The 24,090-nt window shown below is 38.4% G+C and overlaps 1 protein-coding gene across 1 annotated transcript in view; it reads left to right on the top strand.

Moving 5' to 3' along the window:
* Positions 1–24,090, top strand: part of cacna1bb (calcium channel, voltage-dependent, N type, alpha 1B subunit, b) — a gene marked incomplete at both ends in the record, with an annotated part of 269,481 nt that overhangs the window by 87,734 nt on the left and 157,657 nt on the right. The window contains 2 exons of the mRNA XM_079256383.1: positions 12,837–12,928; positions 13,271–13,423. Coding sequence (XP_079112509.1) covers positions 12,837–12,928; positions 13,271–13,423 — 245 coding nt within the window. The remainder of the gene's footprint in view (positions 1–12,836; positions 12,929–13,270; positions 13,424–24,090) is intronic.

The raw sequence follows: 24,090 nt of genomic DNA, 5'->3' as shown, positions 1-24,090 counted from the left end.
GCTATTACACCTCGCTTCGGGCACCTTGTTTATGTGCGGGAGATTAAAAAAAAAAACAGTAGTTACAATCTAACTTAAAGTGATCTGGCCGTGACACAGGAGCAGGCTGTTTTATGTTTTGACACTCTTATGCACGTTTACAGTTTTATTAGTAGTGACATCTTTTTCTTTATGTCTGAAGTGAACTTAAATTTTCATTGAGGTGGAAAAGGAATAAACAGAGAAAATGGGATGCAAAGGAAAGGTTAAAAGAGCGGCACCTTGTTTATTTGCTGTGGTAGTTTACGAAGCCAAGACAGTGACAGATTAGGTTCAAGTAAACTCATGTCCGTCTGAACATTGCAACATTGAACTGCCAACATTTATTATGTAGCTTTTTATTCTCTCAAACCAATCTGGAATTACATTGATTTCAAATTCTAGTGATGTGTTTGATTAGCTTTCTTCTGTTTGCCAGTAGACTGAAAATTTATAATGTCTTAACTAACTCCTTTGATGGTAAGCTAGCTTGTTAGTTTTAAGCTAGCTTGGTAGTAGTAAGCTAACATGCTAGCTTACCTTGGTATGTAGATGTTGCATAGTAGTTGGAAAAATCATACATTTTTAAGAAATGCTATTATTATTATAAACCCTGTAATACTGAAAAGGTTTGAGGGTTTGAATGCTGTCAGATCATGGCTAAATGGGACTTAACACTCTTGCATGTAGCCTGATCAATAATATGCTACTGTGTGAAAAACAAGTGCCTGAGGTTAAAAAAAGAAAAAAAAGAAAAGAAAAAATTGCCCATTCGTGCCATTAAAAGTAAGTTATGGTTATTATTTTAAAAGACTAAGACTGCAGAAGATCCAGGCGTCGTTTTCTTGAGCCTGTTGAAAATTGAAAATTGCGCAGTGCATTGTTGTCTTCATTGACCATCTGGTGAGCATCGATGCACACTACTTTTCAAGATGCATTATGGGTATTTTTAAATGCACTGCTTTTTGTCTCTGGACGTTTGGACACCCCTAGAAAATGGCGTGAGCACTACATAGGGCTTTATGTAGGGAATAGGGTGCACATTCAGACACAGCCTTTGTATATGTCTATGAGCTGGCTTGTTGATGGTAAGCTAACTTGCTAGCTTACTTTGGTGGTAAGCTAATTTGTTAAGAATTACTGTCTGATTTTAAATCTGTGTACTAGCTTGTTTGATTCAGCCAAAATGTGGAATCCAGCCAGTCTTTTTTTCATGTACTTTGGATGCAAACAAGAGATACAGGCAAGAGCTTCTGTTATCAGGGATGTTATATGATTGTGTGATGTCTGCCTGTTTATTTGGTTCGTGTTATGCCCTTAACTTATTCATGAATCTGATAAGTTGAAAACCTTTATGTATCTTTATGCATGTTCGGGCATGGATGCAGTGTTAATTTAGAGCCACGGCAGCCATGTTTGATAATGAGTTGCTCTGGCAGCCACATTGGGTTCATGAGTACCCCCTTCTGTCTTCATGTGCATTGTGGGAAATGCTTGCTCTCCTGACTGTCACAGCTGTCCACTCACATCGTATAACGTCATGGCAACAAAGCCTACCACTATTCACATGCACACACACACACACACACGCACTTAATTTTTTGTTAGTAAATAGCATGTGACATATTGAAGTGTGTTATAGGATTTCTTTGCTTGTATTGAGATAATAAAAGCATTTTTTTAATGTTCCAGAAATGGTAGGCCACTAAAAATCAGTTTTTTCTACTGCACTTGTAATTAAATATATTTATGCCATTGGTAAAAAAAATTTTTTTTTGCTATATAATTGTGGTCTGAAGAAATTTTTGCAGAAATATATTTTGAAAAATATAAGGAAACATCAGTGGTTTTCTTACAAACCAATGTGTTAAAATACTTGAACATCAGAGACCTCATATACAAAAAGGTTATATTTTCTGGTGTTCTCGCACATAAAAGTTGATGTGGGTTGAGAGTGTGCTGCAACAGAGTATTGAGCTTTTGTCTAGATTCTGTAAGTTACCAGTGCCATAAAGCACTGTCTTTCAGTGCTTTATGGCACTGAGCTCTCAAATCTCTCAAGACTGTGATAAAGTGCTTCAGTCACTTATCACAGTCTTGAGAGATTTGCATAGACACTGATGATGCAAAAGAGGTGCACAGATCCATCTATCCAGAGGAAACACCTTAATGAATGCAGCTGGCACACAGTGTTAAATGAACTTTTACTTCACTGGGTTATTTTTCAGAGATGGTTATTTCCAACAAAAAAAACAAAACTAATAAAAATAGCTAACAATAATTCAGCGCATCTTTGAAAACGCCTGCAGCAGTATGCATCTCTGCAATGGCTTTGGTTTGCAGAGCAGTTCTAACTATTTTTCACTTCAGTATGTAATGGCATGTGATGGTTACATATACCTTTAGAAAAACGGGCTGTCTATTAGGACGTCACACAAGGTGCCTTTCCATTACAATTTTTAACAATATAAAAGTGATATTAGTAAATTTTGACAAATAACAATTGCAACAAGTGCAACTGATGGTGTTTAAGCATAATGGTTAATAAGCAACCATTGCAAAGCAGACAGGTAGCATTGTTTTCACAAGTTTTCTACTTGCTGTAAAGAATTTCCCATGGCTTTTCAAAGCCTTTCTTCCTCATTTCCCTTTCTAACTCATTGTAAAACTCTGAAATTTGCTATCGTTTGTTCCGTACTGCACCATCTTTACCAATGAACTGGTCACATGACCGCCCACGTCACTTCTGGGGACATGTAAATGCGAAAAAAGTGTTTCTATTACACTTATTTCTATATCAAAACATCTGAAAAAGCACTTCATGAGAGCGTAAAAATTTCTTAGAAATATTTGAGTTTTTTTTTTCTTTTTGTAAATATAGGTGTTTCCAGTAGCGTTTTTTTTTTTTTTTGCACTGTTCTGGGTGGTTTGGAAGCAGCTCCATTTTCTTTTGTCTTGTGCTCTTTACTTGATGGGACTGTAAACTCAAGCTCAACAAAGTCAATCAACTTTACAAAACCTTTACTTTTCAGGTAAAAACTGGCAGGAAATTGATGGGAAGTCTCAGTATCGTCTTTGTGATGAGCTTTTTCATTAAACAAACTGCTGATGTATGAATGGATCTTCAGTGGACGCTTCAATCTAATGGGACAGTTCATCATTGGACAGGTGGATGTTAGAATAAGGTGATTTGAAAGATGCTGCAAAAGGAGGGAATAGCAGAATTAAACAAAAGCTAGACCTGAAAATTACTAATTGATGTACTGTTGTGTTTTCATCCATGAGTTTCCATTTTGCTGTTTAAATGGTTGGTCTTCTTTCTTCACTTCTTGCCCAGGTATAATTGGCACTTGGCCCACACTAATGTGTTCCATCTGTGTTTTACTAGGTCACTTCCACTACACCAAGAATTGCGCAAAAACTAAATATCGCAAAAAAAAAAAAAAAAAAAAAGGAAACACCCACATTTAAAAAAAAAGTCTCAAATATTGCCAAAAAGTTTTTACGCTCACATGAGGTGGTTTTTCAGTCATTTCAATAGAAAAATATATAGCAAAAGTGAAATGAATACAATTTTTTATTGCATTTCCACGTCCCCAGACGTGACAGGGGATTATGACCAGTTCATTTACAGTAACGATAGCATGGTGTGGAACAAACAACAGCGAATTTAAGAGTTTTAGAAAAGAAAACAAGGGAAAAAACCGTAGCAAATTCTCTGCAACAAGTAGAAAACCCGAAAATAACACTACGTTGCTACCTTGCATAAGCCGCAGTTCTCGCAAAATCTCATCACCCAAACAAGACTTTACGAGCACCCGAAGCTTTGGCACTAAACACTGTTCAATGGAAACACCCACAAATTGTTGTCTGTCAAAACTTAGAAACATTGCTTTCATTTAGCAAAAGAACATAATGGAAATGCAACAATTGTCTTCCCCTTTTTTAGTGTCCATGTACCCCTTCCCTGCCTGTTTGTCTGTGTCCTTTGTGTGTCCAGTCCACCAGCATTTTCTCCTCATCACTTCTGGTGTCATGATCCCTGCAGGCCTTGTGTTATTTCCCTTCTGTGCAATGTTTTGCCTCCTTGTTTGGAGTCCATTAAATGACATTCCATTTTACACTTTAGGCGTGGAGTTTGCATTTGAGTATTGCCTTCCTGGTCCAGTTTCATGACACACCACAGCCAAAAGCCCACAACAATCCATACACCTATGCCACCAAGTACGTTCTTGCTCTTCAACTTACCTTAAATCTGCTTCACAGTAGCATCGAGTCTGTAGTAGACTAACAAGGGCTCAGAAAACAATGGGTCCCAATAGATGTGCAATGTCAGCAGCAGTGGAAACAGTGGGCATCTTTTCATGGTCCCTGTGTTCCACTGTTTCTGCTTGACTGGGATGTGCAAGTGCATTCTGATCCATTCCATCTGAATGTGGAGCTGAAATAGAGACTCATCAGACCAGGCAACATTTTCCATCTTCTAATGTCCAGTTCTGGTGAGTCTGTGTGAATTGTAGCCTCAGTTTCCTGTTCTTAGTTGACAGGAGTGGCACCCGGTGTGGTCTTCTGCTGCTGGAGACCATCTGCTTCCAGGTTGGTCATATGGTGTGTTCAGAGATGCTATTCTGCATACTTTGGTTGGAACCAGTGCATATTTGGGCTTCCTAATACCTTTCCATAATCTCAACCAGTCTGTTCAGTTTCCTCTGACATCAACAGAGCATTTTGGTCCAGACAACCGCTGCCCATCTGATATTTTCTATTATCGTGGTTGCTATTAGATAATTGTAAATAAGGAACCTTCATAAGTAAACAAAATAAAATAAAAATGTTTTGCCAGCTGGTTCACTGCCCCACAGTCCATTGAAGCAAAAGGACGAGCCAAAGTTTCATCACTGTCATTATGTGACAAGGAAGAATTTTAAAATGTCCAACAATGCCAGACTGGAGGGGTGGGACTCTCCTACCTGCTTCAAGGTTTACTGGATATTCACTGATACCAACATGTTCAAAGTCACTTTAATCCCTCTACCTCCACCAACTCTTAGCTGAAACTTTAGGAAGTCATCTTCATCACGTCTACAAGGCTTGCATTGACTTGCTACCATGTGATCAGCTGATTAGCTTGCTGTTTTTAAAAGCAGTTGAATAGGTGTGCCGAATCAAGTCACTTGTTAGTTTTTTTTTATAAAAGGGGGAAGAAAAAGAAAAAAAAACATATGAAGTTGTCTCTTACATATGGCAATATAGCGTCCTGCTATTGAATTAGTTCCTATGAGATTAATGGTAATAAAGCCGCCACTGTGCCGAGCAGAAGCCCCGACAGCCCACCTGTGCCTGCCGTCCTGTGGTGAAAGAGATTGACATGCACCTGTGTCTCAGCTCTCATATATAGAAAAGGTGCAATGTTGAGTAAATGCAACACATTAGTAATGCAGTTCAAGGTTTTATTTAAAGATGTGAATCCTCTCTTTGAGTTTTATCTGAGACCATATCCTACAAACATCTACCTGCACTGTTAATCATAAATTTGGCAGCGCTTTCATGCATGTATTTAAAGGGAAAGTGTCCTAAAACTTATGGCCAGAGGTGTACAATTGTAGCTGAAGAAACATGGCTATTTTGGAAGCGATGCAACAGCTGCAGCGTGGCAAGCAGGCGTTTAATCATAGATTCATTTGGTTTTTTTTTTAAAAAACTGAGATAAGAAGCAGAGAGAGAGACGGACAGTCAGGCAGACAGACTGTGAGCAGCTGGTAGAGTTCCCACAGATAGGAGCAGTTATTCAGTCAGGTTGTCAGCAGCATGTTCTCATGTGTGTCCTCAGAGATCGCCCTTCTCCTCTTGCAGAGACGTGTGAAAAACTCAATCAGAGCCCGGGGCCCTCAGCTGAGCGGGGTCGCAGTAATTAGACTACATCATAGCCTCACTAGAGAACTGCACTTCTCCAGTTATCTTCCTTTTTCTACCTGAGAGGCTCAGTTTTATTCTGTTTTTCTTTCAGTTGTATTTATTGTGTTTGAAAATGTTTAGTTTTTTTGTAATACTGTATATAATTTTGTATAAAACAAGTCTTTCTTTCTTTCTAACTATTACCCTGTCACAGTAATCAAGCCGAATAAAAGATAGAAGCCTGGACTAGATAAATGCCACTTTATTGAAATACTTTTGTCTTTTATTTCAGCTTGATTTTGTTATTTGCATTTGTCTTTACATTTATTGTTTTTATAATTTGTGCAGAATTTTAAAGTATAATATTCCTTTTCCATCCACCCTCTTAACCACTTAATCCAATTAAGGGTTGTGGGGAAGCTGGAGCCTTTCCCAGCAATCATTGGGTGAGAGGGAACACCCTGGAAAGGTCTCCAGTTCATCACAGGGCCACACAGAAAACCTTCCACACTCACACTCACTCCCAGGGACAATTCATAGTAAGCAATAAACCTAACATGCATGTGTTTGGATGGTGGGAGGCAAAGCAAGCCAAGTTTATTTATAAAGCATAATTCAACAACAGAGTGATCCCAAGTGCTTTATAGAGGCTATAAAACATTAGAAAATAAGAAGCGTAGTTTAAAATTAAAACAAAAAATCAAGGAACAAGAAGAATATTAAATAAAGACAATTAAAATTATGATTCTTGCCGAGTCTCGCCGTAAAAACATCTCAATCACAGTTATTAACGAACCTCGGACTGTCACTGCAGGTAATGGCTGATCACAAGTGCTGCTTCTCACTCAGTCAGATTACACAGTAAATGATGAAGATCCTCTTTTAACCCCGCCTGGATTCCATGAAGCATTTTATTTCTTTCTCATTCAACCATTTGCACCAACGCTGATGAAACAATCTAATTAAACACGTATGCACTCATTTACAAGGTGAAGCACATCTTCCTCATATTAATAGTTTTATGATTAATCTTGATTAACAATGCGGCCAAGCAATCAGTCCCAATAAAAAAAAAATCAATAGGTAGTTAGACCCATACAGCTGCAGACATTCATGGCAATTGTACAAAGACAAATCATGCTTCACATCAGCTAAATGCATTTACATTAAATCATTTTTTTCCTTTTTTAAACAAATTTCTTCTATTGAATTCTACATTTTTGAGTGTGCCAGGCCAGGATCACAATTATTACAATTATTTTCCATTTTTTAAATGATGATTTACATATTTGTTTGGATGGAAAGGAAGGTGAAAAGAAACAAAAGTTCTACGTTTTTAATGACTCACTATTACCTCTATTTTTACTGCTGTATTTGCTTTTTTACTGTGAAAGTGGTTCAAGTTGTGTTTATGTAATTCACTGATAGAAGCTGGATTGCAGCATTTCGATGTGCCTTTAATGACCAAAATAAATTTATTGTCAGACTTTTCGGATCTAGTCTTCTACTAAAAATCAGCATTGTGTCTTTATTGTTTTTGTGGTTCTAAAAGTCTGCTTCTGTTGCTGTTTTGTGGTTTGATTCTTTTTGCAATCTTTCTTTGAAGATAATATCATTAAGCACAGATGTTTTTATTGGTAACCATGGTTACCAACTTGCATCGGAAGACCAGAAGTCTTATTTTCTCCTTTATATTTTCCTCATGTTTTCATGTGTTTATATGTAAATACATTTGTTTTTTCTGAGTTATTATTTTCAGTCAGCCAAATATATCCAACTGGATTTTTATAGATAATGTCTTCATTGTCCAGGGAGATGAGGGAAGGAAATGGACCCACATGCAGATTAGCAGGGGAGATGAAGCCAGACGATAACATCTGGGGTTTTTAATGAAGTAAGAAACAACTAAGGATCTGCGGAAACACAGAGAGCGAGGAGTGACATGAAAACGATCCAAAATAATCTAGTCTACACACCCAGTAAACGAACTGTAAAATGAGCAGCTGGTGGCAAACTGCAAGAAGAAAACAAAAAAATAAATAAATACATCAGAGAAACAATCTAATCTGAATAACAAAGGCAGAAACAGGGTTTGTCAAATCTGTCAAGTATGAAATTAAATAAAGGTTTATTGTTGACTTCATAATGGATGTTTCCTTGTTGCTGTTTAGGCATCAGCCTTGTTTACCGTGTGAGCTATGCACTGAAATGTTTTTTTCAAAACTGTCTGTGAATTGTTACATTTGAGTTTATTTGAGAGTAAAATAAATAATAAATATCTTTGGCTTTACACAGAATTTGCAAAGTTAAAAATTGTACTTTAGAAAATAATAATACATGTTTATTCAGCTGCTCTTTTTTTTTTTTTTTTTAAACAAGATGCTGCAGACTGTAATTCATAATAGTTCATGCATGTGTTTTTTCATATCAGGAGACAATGACACACAAACAGGCATGGAAAAATATGCACACATTAAACGCAACATCCTTTAACCTGAAGTAATGAACAGACTAATGAAAGATTATCAATCATGCAAGTAAGTTTCATATGTTATTAACTGCTTTTTGCATAATTTTCAGTTAGAATATTTCCAATTAACAAAGTCTATATGATACTATAATACCAGCAAGTACTGTGTATTAGGATATCTCATCTTGTCCACAAGATAAAAGCTATAGCAATTTAATTAAAAAAAAAAAAAAAAGCTAAAAATATTGTCTATTTAATAAACATCAAAACATATTTATTAAAAAAAAAAAAAAAAGAAATCTAACTATTTATGAGTGACAAAGTTTAAACGTAAATATGTTGGGTTTAGACTCGGACAGTATCAGGATTAATCCTCCCTGCCATCTCCTCTTCCTTCCTTTTAACTCATTCAGTGCCTCTTAAAGCTGCGAAATATAAACTTAATGACATTTTCACATAATCTTTCGAGGAAAATGCAGATATCTAATGATTAATGAGCCTTAAAACTGCCGTCATGCTATAATTTCAGTGTTAAGATTTAACGTTCCTGTTGCATATTCTGCAAAGAAGCTCTCATGTATTTTTACTATAAATATTCATGACTCTCCACTCCTTTTCAAAACCCATCACCTCACTTCTGTACAAGCCTGTCTCGAGTAATAAACCTCTTCATGTCATTAAAATCTCTAAACTCAACGTCAAAGAGAGCCTGACCTCATCTTCCTCTGTGGTGCCATCCTGGTTCGCGACGCTGCCCACAGCGCTCTTACATCATTAGCATGGCGAAAACGAGTTTAATAGATGATAGATTTGCCTGCAAGACATCGTTTTACAGTAGAAACGGGTCTATGATGCACTGTTGCAGCTGAAACGTTGATCTCTCTAGTTTCCAGGAAGGTTGGTGAGAGATGTGTTCATACACAATACAATGACAAAGTGTGCAGGAATGCTTCTTCCAGATGAAATTAATATCATTCCTGCCCTGCGTTCACTTACCCCCTATCTCCTTACATCACCTCTCATTTCCATCTTCTGTCTCTTTCTCTCTCTGTCCTCTTAGCCTAGAGCATGTGTTTTTTATGTGTGTGTGTCTCAGTGAGGCACTTAAGTCTCCCCCTCTGTGTGCAGCCTGTAATGAGGGCTGCCAACTGTGCCACAGAAGCTGTGCACACAAGCTCACACAAGGACTTGCCACAGTACGTCTCCACTTGTAGGTAAAAGCATTTCTGAGCAGTGTATGATGTAATGAGCCACAAATGTGACCAACCTGTGGGTTCAGAAGTTAGCGATGAGAAGGAATAGATAATAACAAGAAAAGAAAGTGGACTGATTAAACATCCATGAACATAACGGTTACCTGAGGTGGTTTCTGCTCATGTAGCAGAAAATAACAAATCTGTATTTTTAAGACATCAAAAAGGGGATCTTGGAAGAAAAAAAAGTGTGTTATTGGTTCAATTTATGGTTCACTGATTTGTCAGTTTGTCACATGATTAAAGCGGCTCTATGATGCTATTTCTAGTTTTGTGAGCTTTCTACAGTGTTATAGCAAGCAGCAACCTCCGGTGGTTTAAGGTGAAGCCTATGCTGAAGTGCATAAAACTGCAGTTCCCCCCTTCATCCACTAGGGGCTGCAAAACAGAGCAAATCCCCATAGACTCCCATGTTAAAAAGACCAACTTCACAGCAGAAATAAACATGTTTACAACCCGGTTCAAAAATCAATTTTAGGTTTAATAGGTCAGGTTTACCTTCATGACAACTGTGGGGGGAGTGAATTTTTTTCTAACTTGCCCGTTTAAAAGTAATTTAATCCAAAGAAAAACAAACAAAAAAAAAAAGTAATTTAATCTCGAACTTCGGCATATTTAGGGGCGTGTCCTTTTGATTGACAGGTACCCGATCTCCCGCTTCAGTTAAGAAGAATGTAGAACAACCACAGTTTTCAGCCGGTTAACAACGTGACTTAGCTTTAGCCCGCTTACCTCCGTTTGCTGGTTAGCTCCTGTTATCTTCGGGTTAGCTCGGTTAGCTCTTAGCTGCAGCTGCAGTCAATCATCCTCCATGACACTCACAGCTCCCCTCTCATTTCTACCTATTTGCCCATATTTATGTTTTCCGGGTGTGATGACACGCATGCCCTTGCCAAGATGGCGGTTGTAGGAACTGCCCACCAATCTTCAATTCAGCTCTTCAGAAACCTATGGGTGACATCACAGAGGCTTCGTCTATCTTTTTATTTACAGTCTATGATTTGACTGTGTCCCCAGGGACTCCTGTGGGGGTGCTCCAGGAGTATGGGCTACCGGACCGGACAGATGTCAGAGCTTGGTCTGCTTTGCCAGCAGTAAATCGCATTAGTTTCCAGTGAGGGTTGAAGGCTGCCCTTTATCACCGATTCTGTTCACAACTTTTTTGGATAGAATTTTTAGGCGCAGCCGAGGTGTTGAGGGAACACCTCAGGATTGGGTCTCTGCTTTTCATGGATGATGTGGTCCTGTTGGCTACATCTTCATCTCTCCACCTCTCACTTGAGCAATTCTCAGGCAAGTGTGAAGTAGCTGGGATGAGGATCAGCACCTTGAAATCTGAAACCATGGTCCTAACCTGGAATAGGGTGGTTTGTCCTCTCCGGATCGGGGGTCAGGTCCTGCTTCAAGTCTAGGAGTTTAAATATCTCGGGGTCTTGTTCACGAGTGAAGGAAGGATGGAGCGCGAGATCGACAGACGGATCGGTGCAGCATCTGCAGTAATGTGGACTCTGCGCCGGTCTGTCGTGGTGAAGAAGCAGCTGAGCCAGAAGGCGAAGCTCTCGATTTACCAGTCGATCTACGTTCCTACCCTCACCTATGGGCATGAGCTGTGGGTCGTCACCGAAAGAACAGGATCTTGTAAAATTGTCTTGATGATGTCAATGGTTGGAGATGGTAGAAAGCCTACCTGAATGTGGTTGCTGATCATATTCATCCGTTTATGAGCACAGTGTAGCATCTCCTGATGGAAACTTCCAACAGCATGATGCACCATGTCACAAAACTCACATCATCTCCACCATGATGATGAGTTCACTGTCCTCCAACGGCCTCCACAGTCACCAGATCTACATCCAACAGATGGAATAAGAGATTCTCATTATGGATGTGCAATAACTGTGTGATGCTTCATGTCAACATGGACCAAAATCTCTGAGGAAAGTTTCCACCTTGTTGAATCTGACACAGAAAGAAAAACAGGGTACAGTCTGGTACTAGCAAGGTGGACCTAATAAAAGAGATAATGTTAAGAGCACCTGTGAGATGAACTACACCTAGGGCTTGTGATGCCAGTTCTGCTGCCTCAACTGGCATTTGCCTTCCCTCCTCCAGTTGGTTGACTGTTGGTTATTTCGGGAGCAAGCCATCCTCAGCCAGGAATTAAAAAGCTGCCGCTGACATCTGTCATTAGGGGGGGAAGCAGCTGATTGTTGCTGGCGGTTGTCCCCCTCAACTTGGCAATTTGGTGATGGACTTTTTGCTTTAGGTTAGGCGATAGAAAATGATGGCTGGGTTGTGACAATTTATGTAATATGTGCTTGGAAGTAGCCCATGAAGTACTTGTGAAATGCATTTGACTGTGGGAGGAGTTCCCAGTGGGACATTTCTGCTTTGTATAGATCTGACGGCCTGGTTAAGATCTGATCTGTTCTTTTGTACATTCTTCTACTTACTTAGTTTATTGGAACTGCTGCGTTGTACACTTATGGTGTTTTTTTTGTTTTCCAACAATTTTGTTGGGCTGCACGGTGGCAAAGTGGTTAGCACTGTGGTCTCTCAGCAAGAAGGTTGCTGCCTCAGCTCTAGGTTTGGACAGTGGCCTTTCTGTGTGGAGTTTGCATGTTCCCCCTGTGTATGCATGGGTTCTCTCCGGGTACTCTGGCTTCCTCCCAGTGTCCAAAGACGTGCATGTTAGGTTAATTGGTTACTCTAAAACGGAGTGAGTGTGAGTGGTTGTTTGTGTCTGTGTGGCCTTGCGACGGACTGGTGAGCTGTCCATGGTGTACCCCGCCTTTTGCCCAAAGACTATTCGGTTAGGCTTCAGCTTCCCGGTGACCCTTCATTGGACTAAGCGGTTAGGAAAATGGATAAATATCTTCAGCAGTTCCTACAGCCAAAAAAACCTGTGGTGTTACCACCGGCACCACTGTTCTGTTTTGGTTTAACTGTGGAAAAAATAAACTGTCTTTACCGGATTCGTTATGTCCACCATATTTTGTTGCGCCTTTCCTACCCCTATTAACGGGTCGTAACAGACGATAAGTGTTTTCATAACTAATAATTTATTTTTTAACAAGCATTCCTGTCAATTCCTGACATTTTATTGATGAGTTCATCCCTTCCTTAGCTGAACATATAGAAAAATTGTAAAAGACAATATGTGGACATAGTTTCTGATGTACTTGTCTATGTTTGTGCAGAATCCTGGCCACTGTGGGATCAGACTTTGACCTGAGAACACTGCGAGCTGTGAGGGTGCTGAGACCCCTGAAACTTGTATCAGGAATCCCAAGTAAGTCCCTCTGATGGCTTCTTAAAACATATAATCTGCTGTTGTCCAGTTTGTTATTCAGATTTATTTTGCTTTGAAGAAAATGTTGTATGTCTAATTATTTTAATCATTTTTATGTTTCTGTGTTTTACACATAAATATACTTCCGTTTTTCTTCATTATGTGAATTTAAATTCTTAGATTCTGAGAAATGTATTTTGTTAAAACTATTATGATGGCAACTAACACATTAAACTGATCCCACGTTTGGTGGTAGTAAAGCAGAAATATTTGTTAGTTCAATGTAAATGTTCTGCTCATGCTCTGATTCTTCCACTCCTGCCCCTGTCTGTGTGTCTCCAGGTCTCCAGGTGGTGCTAAAGTCCATAATGAAAGCCATGGTCCCGCTGCTTCAGATTGGCTTGTTGCTCTTCTTCGCCATCGTCATGTTTGCCATCATCGGGGTGGAATTTTACATTGGAAAATTTCACTTCACCTGCTTTAAGAACAACACCGGTGAGAGCAACACCTTTACTTTGTTTATATGACAAAAATTAGTACAATTAATGACAAGTAGAGGTGCAACAAAATGCTAAACACATGATGCAATAGGGCTAACAAAAAAAAAAGTATGTATATATATATATATATATATATATATATATATATATATATATATATATATATATATATATATATATATATATATATACACACACATAACAGAACGACAAGAAACAAACACAACACAATGAACCAACCAGTGTATACAAACCAGGGTGTATACATATATGTATACATACATATACATACACACACACACACACATATATATATATTTATATATATATATATATATATATAGGGCGGAGACATAACAGAACGACAAGAAGCAAACACAACACAATGAACCAACCAGTGTATACAAACCAGGGTGTATACATATATGTATACATACATATACATACATATACATACACACACACACACACACACACACACACATATATATATATATATATATATAAATATATATATATATATATATATATATATATATATATATATATATATATATATATATATATATATATATATATATATATATATGTATGTATGTGTGTGTATATGTATATATATGTATGTGTGTGTATATGTATATGTATGTATACATATATGTATACACCCTGGTTTGTATACACTGGTTGGTTCATTGTGTTGTGTTTGCTTCTCGTCATTCTGTTATGTCTCCGCCCTTTCTTGCATTCAGTTTATTATTTGAGGATAAAAATCTTGCATCTAGTCTATCTCCAGTCTCTCTGTTCCTGCATTTGGGTCCCCAGACTACTATGAACCTTGACACTCCAATCTATTTTCAAATGAAGTCAGAGCTGCTACAGCAAGATAGTCAAACTTTTGCGTCCCAGACAGCGCTGCCCCTTTGTGTTTTAAGATCATTATAAATTTTTGTCCATCTTTGGATTTTACGTCCTCTTTTTTTTTTTATAATTCCGTCTTACACTCCTAAATGCAAGAAAATAATTTCCCACTCTGTCCCCGTTTTTTAAAAGTTGGCCTGATTATTTTAACTCCCATAATTAAATCCCATTTACTCACTACTTGTAATTCTTCCACTAAAAGGTTTTTAAACTTAACTCTATCTGCTCCAAGTTATCTACAAATCACACATCAAGCCAATGTTATTGGATAAATTGGTCAGCATAGAAAATAAATGGATGATTAACTTTCTTTGGCCACAGCAACTATTCAACAAAGTGTTGAGTTTGATCTTGACAAGTTCACATTCACATGTTTTGAAATTAATCTGTGTCAAATTGTGGTTTATTTGATTTGTATTTAAGCTGATTCAAATCAGTTTTAACATTGATGCCTTACGTTTGTTTCCTTCATGTTTACAATTTACAAAGTGCTGTCAAAGTTCTGAACCAAAATTCTAGTTGTTGCATTTGCTCAGTGGAATCTGTGTCCATTGTTGTGGATTTCTAGATTTCAGTTGTTTAAGAAAGGATTAAACGACGTGGCTTTATTGAATACGGAGTCTAGAACACCACAACGTGCAGCATGTAATGCAAAGGGTCCAAGTTTAATCTGCTTATAGCATGGTCCCACACAGTAAAAATTTTATCATAAAATGTTTATTGCTTTTTACCAACAAGATAAATATACTAAAGTATCAGAACTATTTTATGCTGGCCTTGATGTAGCTTTTATGCTAAAAAGCTGACTGACTGTAGTTCATCTGTCGAAAGCCACCATGGATATTGATGTCATGTTGTCACCTGTAGCTGAGTGATTACAGTGATTTAACCTGCCAAACTACATATGCATATAAAGGTCTAGATTAAGCTTTAAAATCAAACATTCAGCTGTGCTTTACATCCTTAACTTTTACACATTAAGAGCTCTTTAGAGAGCCCGGATAGCTTTTACTGTGTTGAACATTGTACTGAGAAATACAGTAATTTACAGAATGTATTGATTGTCTGACTGAGTTTGACATTAATGTTGAGTTGCAACCCGTATTCTTACTTATAAAGACTGAATCTTTGGAGTTTATTTTACACCCAATCCTGGCACCCTCACACTGTGAAAAATGAAACTGTTTGTGGATTCTCCCAAAACACTGTTGAAGGTGATGTGTCTTTTCTGTCTCGTGTTTAACCTCTTATCCCAACTTTTTAAAATATTAATACAGTCACATATTATCATTACCAATATTAAATTTGTTGTTTAATAAATACTTAATTTACAATTTGGTCTTTTATGAAGGAGTTACTGAAAATGAAAACTTTATTATATTTTATGAAGCCTCTCAATTTTCCACCAACGGCTGCTAATACACTCTCCGTTTAAGTAAGTGCAACACGAGTCCTGTATCTAGGCCCAGCTGTTGTGGCTTTGATGAGAGTGGCGTGAAACTGTGGGGAGAGTGAAGTGAATCCAGTGATTAGCTCATTATCAGAATTAGATGTTGAGCAGTAAAAGCTGTCAAACATGTAAATATGGGGACTTTATAAGTGAAACTAAAAAGATACGGTGAAAACAAAAGGAGGTTGTCTCTGTATTTGCAGAGCAGTAAAATCCATCTGATAAAGGCAGGCAATTATGAAAGTGTTATTAAAATGAAGCATTAGAGTAATTATAGAAAACAGTCAGGCTGTGAGGCTCAAATTACCCATTGTGTAATCCAGTGCTGAAGATTATTAGAGCGCTTATTTCTTCTATGCTGCTGTTCAGAGCATGAAGGCATGTCTTTAGGGTGATTGGTTCAGATCAGTTGTAAAATGTGTGTATCTGTATGTGTGTGTTTCAATGCTGAGAGATAATTTATCGTGCTGTGAGCTGTTATGACAGCCGACTAATGTACAGCATGTGTGTTATTGAGGTATGTTGGTAACAGAGACTCAGCAGGGTCTGCGTAATGCACAAAAGCTGATGCGTGTTTGTTTCTTTAAACTATGTGTAAACAGAAGGTGCAGCCGCAGGATGACACGCATAATGAGATTATTTTCTCAGTCAAGTTATTGTGAGGATGGATGTCTTGTGGGAGCAATCACAGTGGAGTGCATGTGAAGTAAACAATAAATGTCTTTTAAAATTGGGAGCATCAATAAATGGAAAGACATGAATATTAAAGAGAAGTAGAACTTCTGGTGAGGAAGGCGATGAAAGGAGACGGGGGTGAACTCATAATGTACCATCAGACAAAGCCCTAAATAGTTTTTAATAAAAAATAATGACTTTTTCAAATCTGTTGATTTTCATGAAAAGGAAAATCTTACTACTAAAACTAAGGAAACAAGAAACCATAATGTGATTTTTTGAATCTGTGTGTGTGTGTTTTAGGTCACATTTAGATGAACCCACATCACAAACAGGCATGCATACAGACACCATAAACAATTAATATTTATGTTTATTACAAAAGTATATATACATATTGTACATGTCTGAACTCCACTAAACATATATATGTTATACAGAATGTGTATGAATACACACCTATACACATCCTTGTAATACTCATATTTCATATTTTAATAACACTTAAATATACTTTTAAATACTTTTATACATGCTGTTTTGTTTTGTTTTTTACTTAATAATGTTATATGTTTTTTAAATGTAATGTAGTAAATGATTCCAAACTGTCATTTTAGTTACATTTGTTGGCTTTAGTAGTGTAAAGGATTTTCACACACCTGGTGGAGTACCTAAGTGTATCCACTCTCGAATGTAAGTCTCTGGAAATGATCAAAATATTAAAAGGTATTACAGAAATGTTCTTATTGATGATTAATAATCTGCCTTTAACCAAAAACAAACAGCCAGGTTTTACAGAAATACAGGTTTGAGATGATCAGATAAATGCTTAATATAACCAAGTCAATAAAGTAGAAGCTTGTTTCTACCCGTGACGTGGTCACTTCAATTCAACACATTATGTGCTTCATTATGATCCACCTAGTATGGCTTCATCCAGTCCTACTCATGTAGTGTGTTTATATAAGTATCACTATCAATGTTGGAAAAGGAGAAGACTATACTATGAACGCTATTTCAGTTCTATATCAGTACATTGTCGTCTATAAATATACTTAGTATCACTAACAGGCTTTAAGCTTGTTACATACTCCACAAGAAGAGAGAACTTTGTTCTTGCTCTTGAAGCCGCGGGAACAAGAACAAGAAAAATGTTTTTTTTCTGGACCATTCAAATTTGACAAGAAGCTTCGTCTGCAAAGGGGGAGGGATTACTGCGGGTGGTAATGTCTGTCTTGATGTGCAATAAACCTGCAACTGCTGCAGGGCGATTTGTGTGGCTATAGGTTTATGTGTTTGAATGCTACATGTTGTAACAATGTTTGTACTTTTTTATCACCTGTTCATCGATCACCTGTTTTATCAAACAATCCGTTTGATTTACAACAGTAAAAATGCAGAAGCTGCAACTTTTCTGTGTCAACCACACCCATCTCAAATGTTCAAGCAATCACATGATACGTCTCAAAGCCTCACAAGAAAAAACTTCGACTAACCTGATGTGTCGAGAACTGTCTTCAGTCACGTCTACGAGAACAAAATGATGTAATTTTCAGGGACTCAAGAACAAGAAAAAGTTCTTGCTTCATGTGGCGGATATAACGGGCTTTATTATGAGGAGGATCTAAACAGAGCTTTCTGTGGTGCTGAAAGCCACTGATGCAGAGTCACAGTTAGCACCACAGATTACAGCTAAGGGTAAATACAGCAGCATTGTGCCCTCAGACCGTGCTCTGTGATCTCAGGTCATACTGCTGGACCGCTCTCTTGAAATCACGCTCCCGGATGGTGCTTTTGCACAGGGCTCTCAGACAGTGCTCTTGGATGGCATTCTCGGGACATGTTCTCAGGTTCTTGGGCCGCTCTCACATTAGATCAGGAAGCATTTTAAGTTTGCGTTCTCGGACTACACTCTCAGACCTCACTCTTGCATTGGAGTCTCGTGATGCGCTCCAGGACAATACATTCACATTACGTTTTCAGGCCATGCTCTCGAAAGTTGATCTCAAGTGGTGCTCTCAGATCAGACTCTCGGATGGCACTCTCAGATCTCACGAACCACACTCCTTGATCTCTCGGATTACACTTTTGGATCTCTTGGATCACACTCTCGGTTGGCACTCTTGGATCTCTCGGTTGGCACTCTCATTGGCACTCTCGTATCTCTCAAGTGGCACTCTTGTAAAGGCACTATCAGATCTCTTGGATGGCACTTTCAGATCTCTTGGATCACACTCTCGGTTGGCATTCTTGGATCTCTCGGTTGGCACTTTTGGAAGGAACTCTCGGATCTCTTGGATGGCACTTTCAGATCTCTCGGATCACACTCTCGGTTGGCATTCTTGGATCTCTCAAATTGCACTCTCGGATAGCACTATCAGATCTCTTGGATGGCACTTTCGGATCTCTTGGATCACACTCTTGGTTGGCACTCTTGGATCTCTCAGTTGGTACTCTTGGATGGAACTCTCGGATCGCTCGGATGGTACTCTCGGGTCTCAAGGATGGCACTCTCTGATCTTTTGGATGGCACTCTCTGATCTCTCGGTTGGCACTCTCGGATGGAACTCTTGGATCTCTCGGTTGGCACTCTCAGATCTCTTGGTTGGCACTCTTGGATGGAACTCTCGGATCTCTCAGATGGCACTCTAGGGTGGTACTTTGGGATCTCTCAAATGGTACTCTCAGATCTCTTGGATGGCACTTTCGGATTTCTCAGATCACACTCATGGTTGGCACTCTTGGGTCTCTCGGTTGGCACTTTTGGATGGAACTTGCAGATCTCTTGGGTGGTACTCTCGGATCTCTAGGATGGTACTTTCGGATTTCTCGGATCACACTCTCGGTTGGCACTTTTGGATCTCTCAGTTGGCACACTCAGATGGTACTTTGGGATCTCTCAAATAGCACTCTTGGATCACTTGTTTATGAAAAGGATTTGATTGTTTATTACATCGGAAGGAATTGTGACATTTCCAAAGTGTTCCATGAAACAAGGATGAAGGATGAACATTTAGCTCAAACTGATAGAAATCTTGTTGTTGACTTCCTCTACAAAACAAAAAGACAATTCATCCTGTTTTACAAAGAAGAGCAGAAGTTAATGACAGTAGTGTGAAAAACACACAAAACAAGAAGAATATAGAACAAAGACAGAAAAGTGTAAGTGCATGATGGGATGTCGCCCAGCAGCCTAAGCCTGTAGCAGCATAACTAACAGGATAACAAAGTGGCTCCAAGCGAGTCATAACTATCAATCTTATTAAAAAGTAAAGTTTAAAGTTAATTTTCATGATAGAGAGGATATCTGCTTCCTGAAGCCAAACTGGGAGCCGCTTCCACTAAGAGGAGCCCAATAGCTGAAGGTTCAGCTTCGTATTGGGAACCACCAGGACGTAAACCTGCAGTGTGAGAGCAAAGTGTTCTGTTGGGGAAATATTCGACCATGAGACCTTTAATATACAATGGAGCTGTGTAGCGAAGAGATTTATTAGTGAGGAGAAAAACCCTCTGTGACCAAAGTGTTATACTTCTTATCTGTGAATTCAGCTGTGATTACATCCATGTCCTAATGCAATCCCTGAATCTGCTGTGCTTTCCCCATGCTGGGAATCTTTCTGAACTGCAGAACTTTAAAGAGGCAATCCGTTGTGAATTACACAGGAAACCATCTTTTAAAGGCTCTCTCTGTGACAAGGAGACATTTGGAAATATAAAAACCATTTAAACTACCCATCTTCACGCTAAACAGGGTAGTGTGAGGTCTAAATCGTCATATAGGGGTTTAAAATCCGACTGCTGTTGACATACAAAGACTGTTACATCCCACCCAAAACACATTCACTGTGAGTGATATTCACTAGGCAGCCAGAGGGAAGTGATGCTCCAGGAAAATGTACAAATCTGTCACATTTTAGGCCTATACAGCCACTGGTTCTTTTTAAAATTGACTGTAGATATATAATAAACAAACAAATGTTCTGAATATTAATAAAAAAAAAAGAAATTATGGTTTTCAGGGTCCTCCCCCCTTTGAATAATTACATTGAATTTTGTGAACATAATGATGCTAAGATCTATTTTTCTTACTCTGGAAACTATTTTAGAAACATAATTTTTTTTTTAAAAATATCCACATGACATCCACAATCTTTTAAATTTGCGTATTTCCTGTAGTGAATAGTTATTAAAGAAAAATATAAGTTGTCTTTTTCAAAATATATTTTACAGCTCTAAATGAGTTTTATTTAGCTGGGCTGAGGGTTAAATGGTCTTTTGAAATGTGAAGGTTGCAGATGGTTACAAAGCACCAGAGTCATAAAATCTAGTTAGAATATTATTTCTAAACATAAAAAGTAGCTAATACGTTGAATTTCTCCAATTTCTAAAATCTAAATGCCAGAATGAGAAGCATCAGATTCAGCAGAGAGGAGCGGACATGTGCTGTTCAGAAATCATAAAGCATCACGTCTCGATGTTTATTAAAATCTCCCCTTTTTTGTAAATAAGACATGCTAGGTCAGATTGATCAGGCTTGACAATCACTTATTCATTCATTCATTATCTATTGTCCAATTTAGGGTTTGGGGGGGCTGCCGCCCACCCCAGCAGTCAGCAGGTGAGGGGTAGGTCCACCCTGGACCGGCTCCCAGTCAATCACAGACAATCACTGATTCAAATTGTAAAATCAAATTGTCATGTTTTTATATTTATAGCTTCATTTAGCAGCGATGACATGTCCCTGCATTCAGTACCATTTATTCATTCATTCATTCATTCATTATCCTAACCGAAGGGTTGCGGGGAGGCTGGAGCCTATCCCAGCAGTCTTTGGGTGAAAGGCAGGGTACACCCTGGACAGCTCGCCAGTCCATCCCAGGGCATTCAGTAACATGTGAGAGACAAAGCCAACGAGATGGATCCAAACATAACAGTTTACTCTGATCTTTGCCTTCCTCTGCTGCCGGTAGTGGCCAATAGAGAGAGGTCTTGTGCACTTTTGTAATCCGTGGCTTAAAGCAACAACAAAACAATAAAGGTGTTAAAGAACGCTTATTTCTTAACTTCACGTAGAGACATAAACGGCAGGAAAAAAATAGCTGAAATCTTTGAAATCTTGCTGTTTTTTCTGTTTGTTCAGCTCTTGCTGCAGTTCTGGTGGTTTTGTTCCAGTTCCTGTTACTACTTTTGTCTTCTGTGTCTAGGTATTTGTTTTCAGGCATGTCCACATGAACACCGGTGTTTTGTGAAATGGAGATTCCTCTCAAAATTGGTCAGTATAGTCGGTGATGAACAGCCGCTTTAATTATATGCATGTAAACATATAAAATCTCCTATTAGCAAGATTAGTGCTTGCTGTCCTTGCTTCCTCTTCCCCTGCCTTGTAAATACAGGAGTTAATAACGTGTCACACAGATGCCAGTGCACAATCTGATGCAGAAAGCCCATGATGCCGGTTATCCCGTTCACACACAGCGGACAGCCAGATTTTCTGGAAACTGTTACAGTGGACGGTGGGTTTTTTCCCAGTTAGCTTTCAGTGCCAGATAAAAAGAGCAAACACAAAGAACAATCTGCGTTATCAAAATACCCAAAGCTGCACATCAGATCCGTGTGGTTCCAGTTGTGTGTGATGCTTTTGCATCTGTTTCCGTGGCGATGGCAGCATAGGCCAGGCATTTGAAGAAAGGAGGAGGGTCTTATTGCAGCTCCTCTTCGCTGTCAGTTCATGCAAAAGATTCGGCTCTGTGGCTTCAGAGGTGGACCGACGTCACAGCCTTGCAGTTTGACATTGTGTCAGTCAGGTTTATGCTTTTTTTTATGGTTTTGGCTTTTTTTTGTTTCATAAAATGTTGGAGTAAAGTCTACCGTAACCCACGAAACCTCTTGTTTATGTGGACCTAGCCTTAAAGGTATGCTATGTAACCTTCCTGACTGAACCTTGTAGAGCCCAATGCGATATATTTGATACATAGAGCTTTTGTGACATTTTACATCACTTTATGGTAAAAACTCAAACTCTAAATCCTGTTGAACACAATCTGATACTTGTTTTCTGTCCCACTAATAAATACAATGAAGAAGACGATTTATAATCTAATAACTAATAAAAGTCATATATATATATATATATATATATATATATATATATATATATATATATATATATATATATATATATTTGAAAAAAGGACTTTTCTTACTATTTTTGTCATGGGTAAGGCATGAAAGGGTTAAACGTACGGGCTTGTTTGATGGCACAGCAACATTTACCATGTGTATTTCTGGAGCCGTCGCTGTCCAGCCTCGTCTTGAGGCTGTGCAACTTTTTCGTCTGGGATGCTGCATGATGTTGCATCCGAGTTTTACTTCATACACATCTTACACTAGCTAGCAGATACAAACCAAGCGGTCATTTCGAACTCCCACCATGGCTGAATCAACAAAGAAACACAAGAAAACATTATCGGAGGAAGAGAGGGGCAGAAAGAGGGACAGGGCAAAAGCAAACACAACAGTCAGACTGTCTTTTGTGTGTTGACCATAGATCACAGTACAGATAGGATTTAAGATCGAAGCGGGTAAAACCATCGATAGAAGGCGCATCGAAGAAATCTGCTGAAGTTCTCCACTGTGTCTTTAATAATAACAAACAAGGAGTAGTGATGTGTTTAATGACCATCACCATTTACTGCCTCTTTTTTTTACATCCTCCGCAGCGAAATGATCTGCTCGACCATCATCATGTTTGTTCTGAAACTGATTTTGTTCTTGGAGGTGAACTCTGAACTCTCCTCTGCCCTCTAGAGGATGCATTGTGTTTTACAACCATGCAATTTTATGGGGAAATTTGGGCAGCAACATTTAATAACATTTGAAGATGGATTATTCATTTACATGTGTAAAAGGATCATAAATGAGGCTTTATTCTGTTTCAGAGTTGTTTCTAGTACCTACCATATAACCACCTTGTTATCTTGTTTCATATCATTATTCACTCATTCACTCTCCCATTTTTCTTTGCTACCTCCCAGTAACTGTTTTCCTCTCTGCTCTGTTTCTTGTTTTTTGATTAATTTCCTTCAGTGTCAATGTTTATTTTGATTTAATCTTTAGTTGTGACATCTGTTTACTCTAAAATTGCAGTCAATTTATCAATTTCCTGCATCATAAGCTGCGCCTGCTTGTAATAACAGGTTTATTCAACATCCAACATCCTTTATATTCTACATTGTGGAAGCCAGTTTCTGCTTTTAGAGACTATAGATGCATTTATGTGTGAGTCAGTAATGACTGTGCTGAAGAGCTGTACAGAATTGTTTTTCTTATGAGAGTAAGAAGCTCATTTAAAAAGCAGAATGACTTTTTCTGCTGTGGTTCCTTTGCAGATTTACATGAACACATTTAGAGTGTTTCAGTGACAGCTAATTTCCACTCACTGACCTCCCTTTTCCACATCCGCAGCATTCTCATAAAAAGCCTTGATATTCTGTGGCAAAACTTGCAAAAACAAATTCAAGCAAATATCTGCACATACATGAGTTCTTGGCCACACACATGGAGTTTTGTCACTAATGCAGAGAATATAGAGATGTTCCTGTGTCATCCACATATGCTGA

This window comes from Telmatherina bonti (assembly GCF_933228915.1).
Source record: "Telmatherina bonti genome assembly, chromosome: 17".
Classification (NCBI taxonomy): domain Eukaryota; kingdom Metazoa; phylum Chordata; class Actinopteri; order Atheriniformes; family Telmatherinidae; genus Telmatherina; species Telmatherina bonti.
This window is presented reverse-complemented; position numbering and strand designations above follow the sequence as displayed.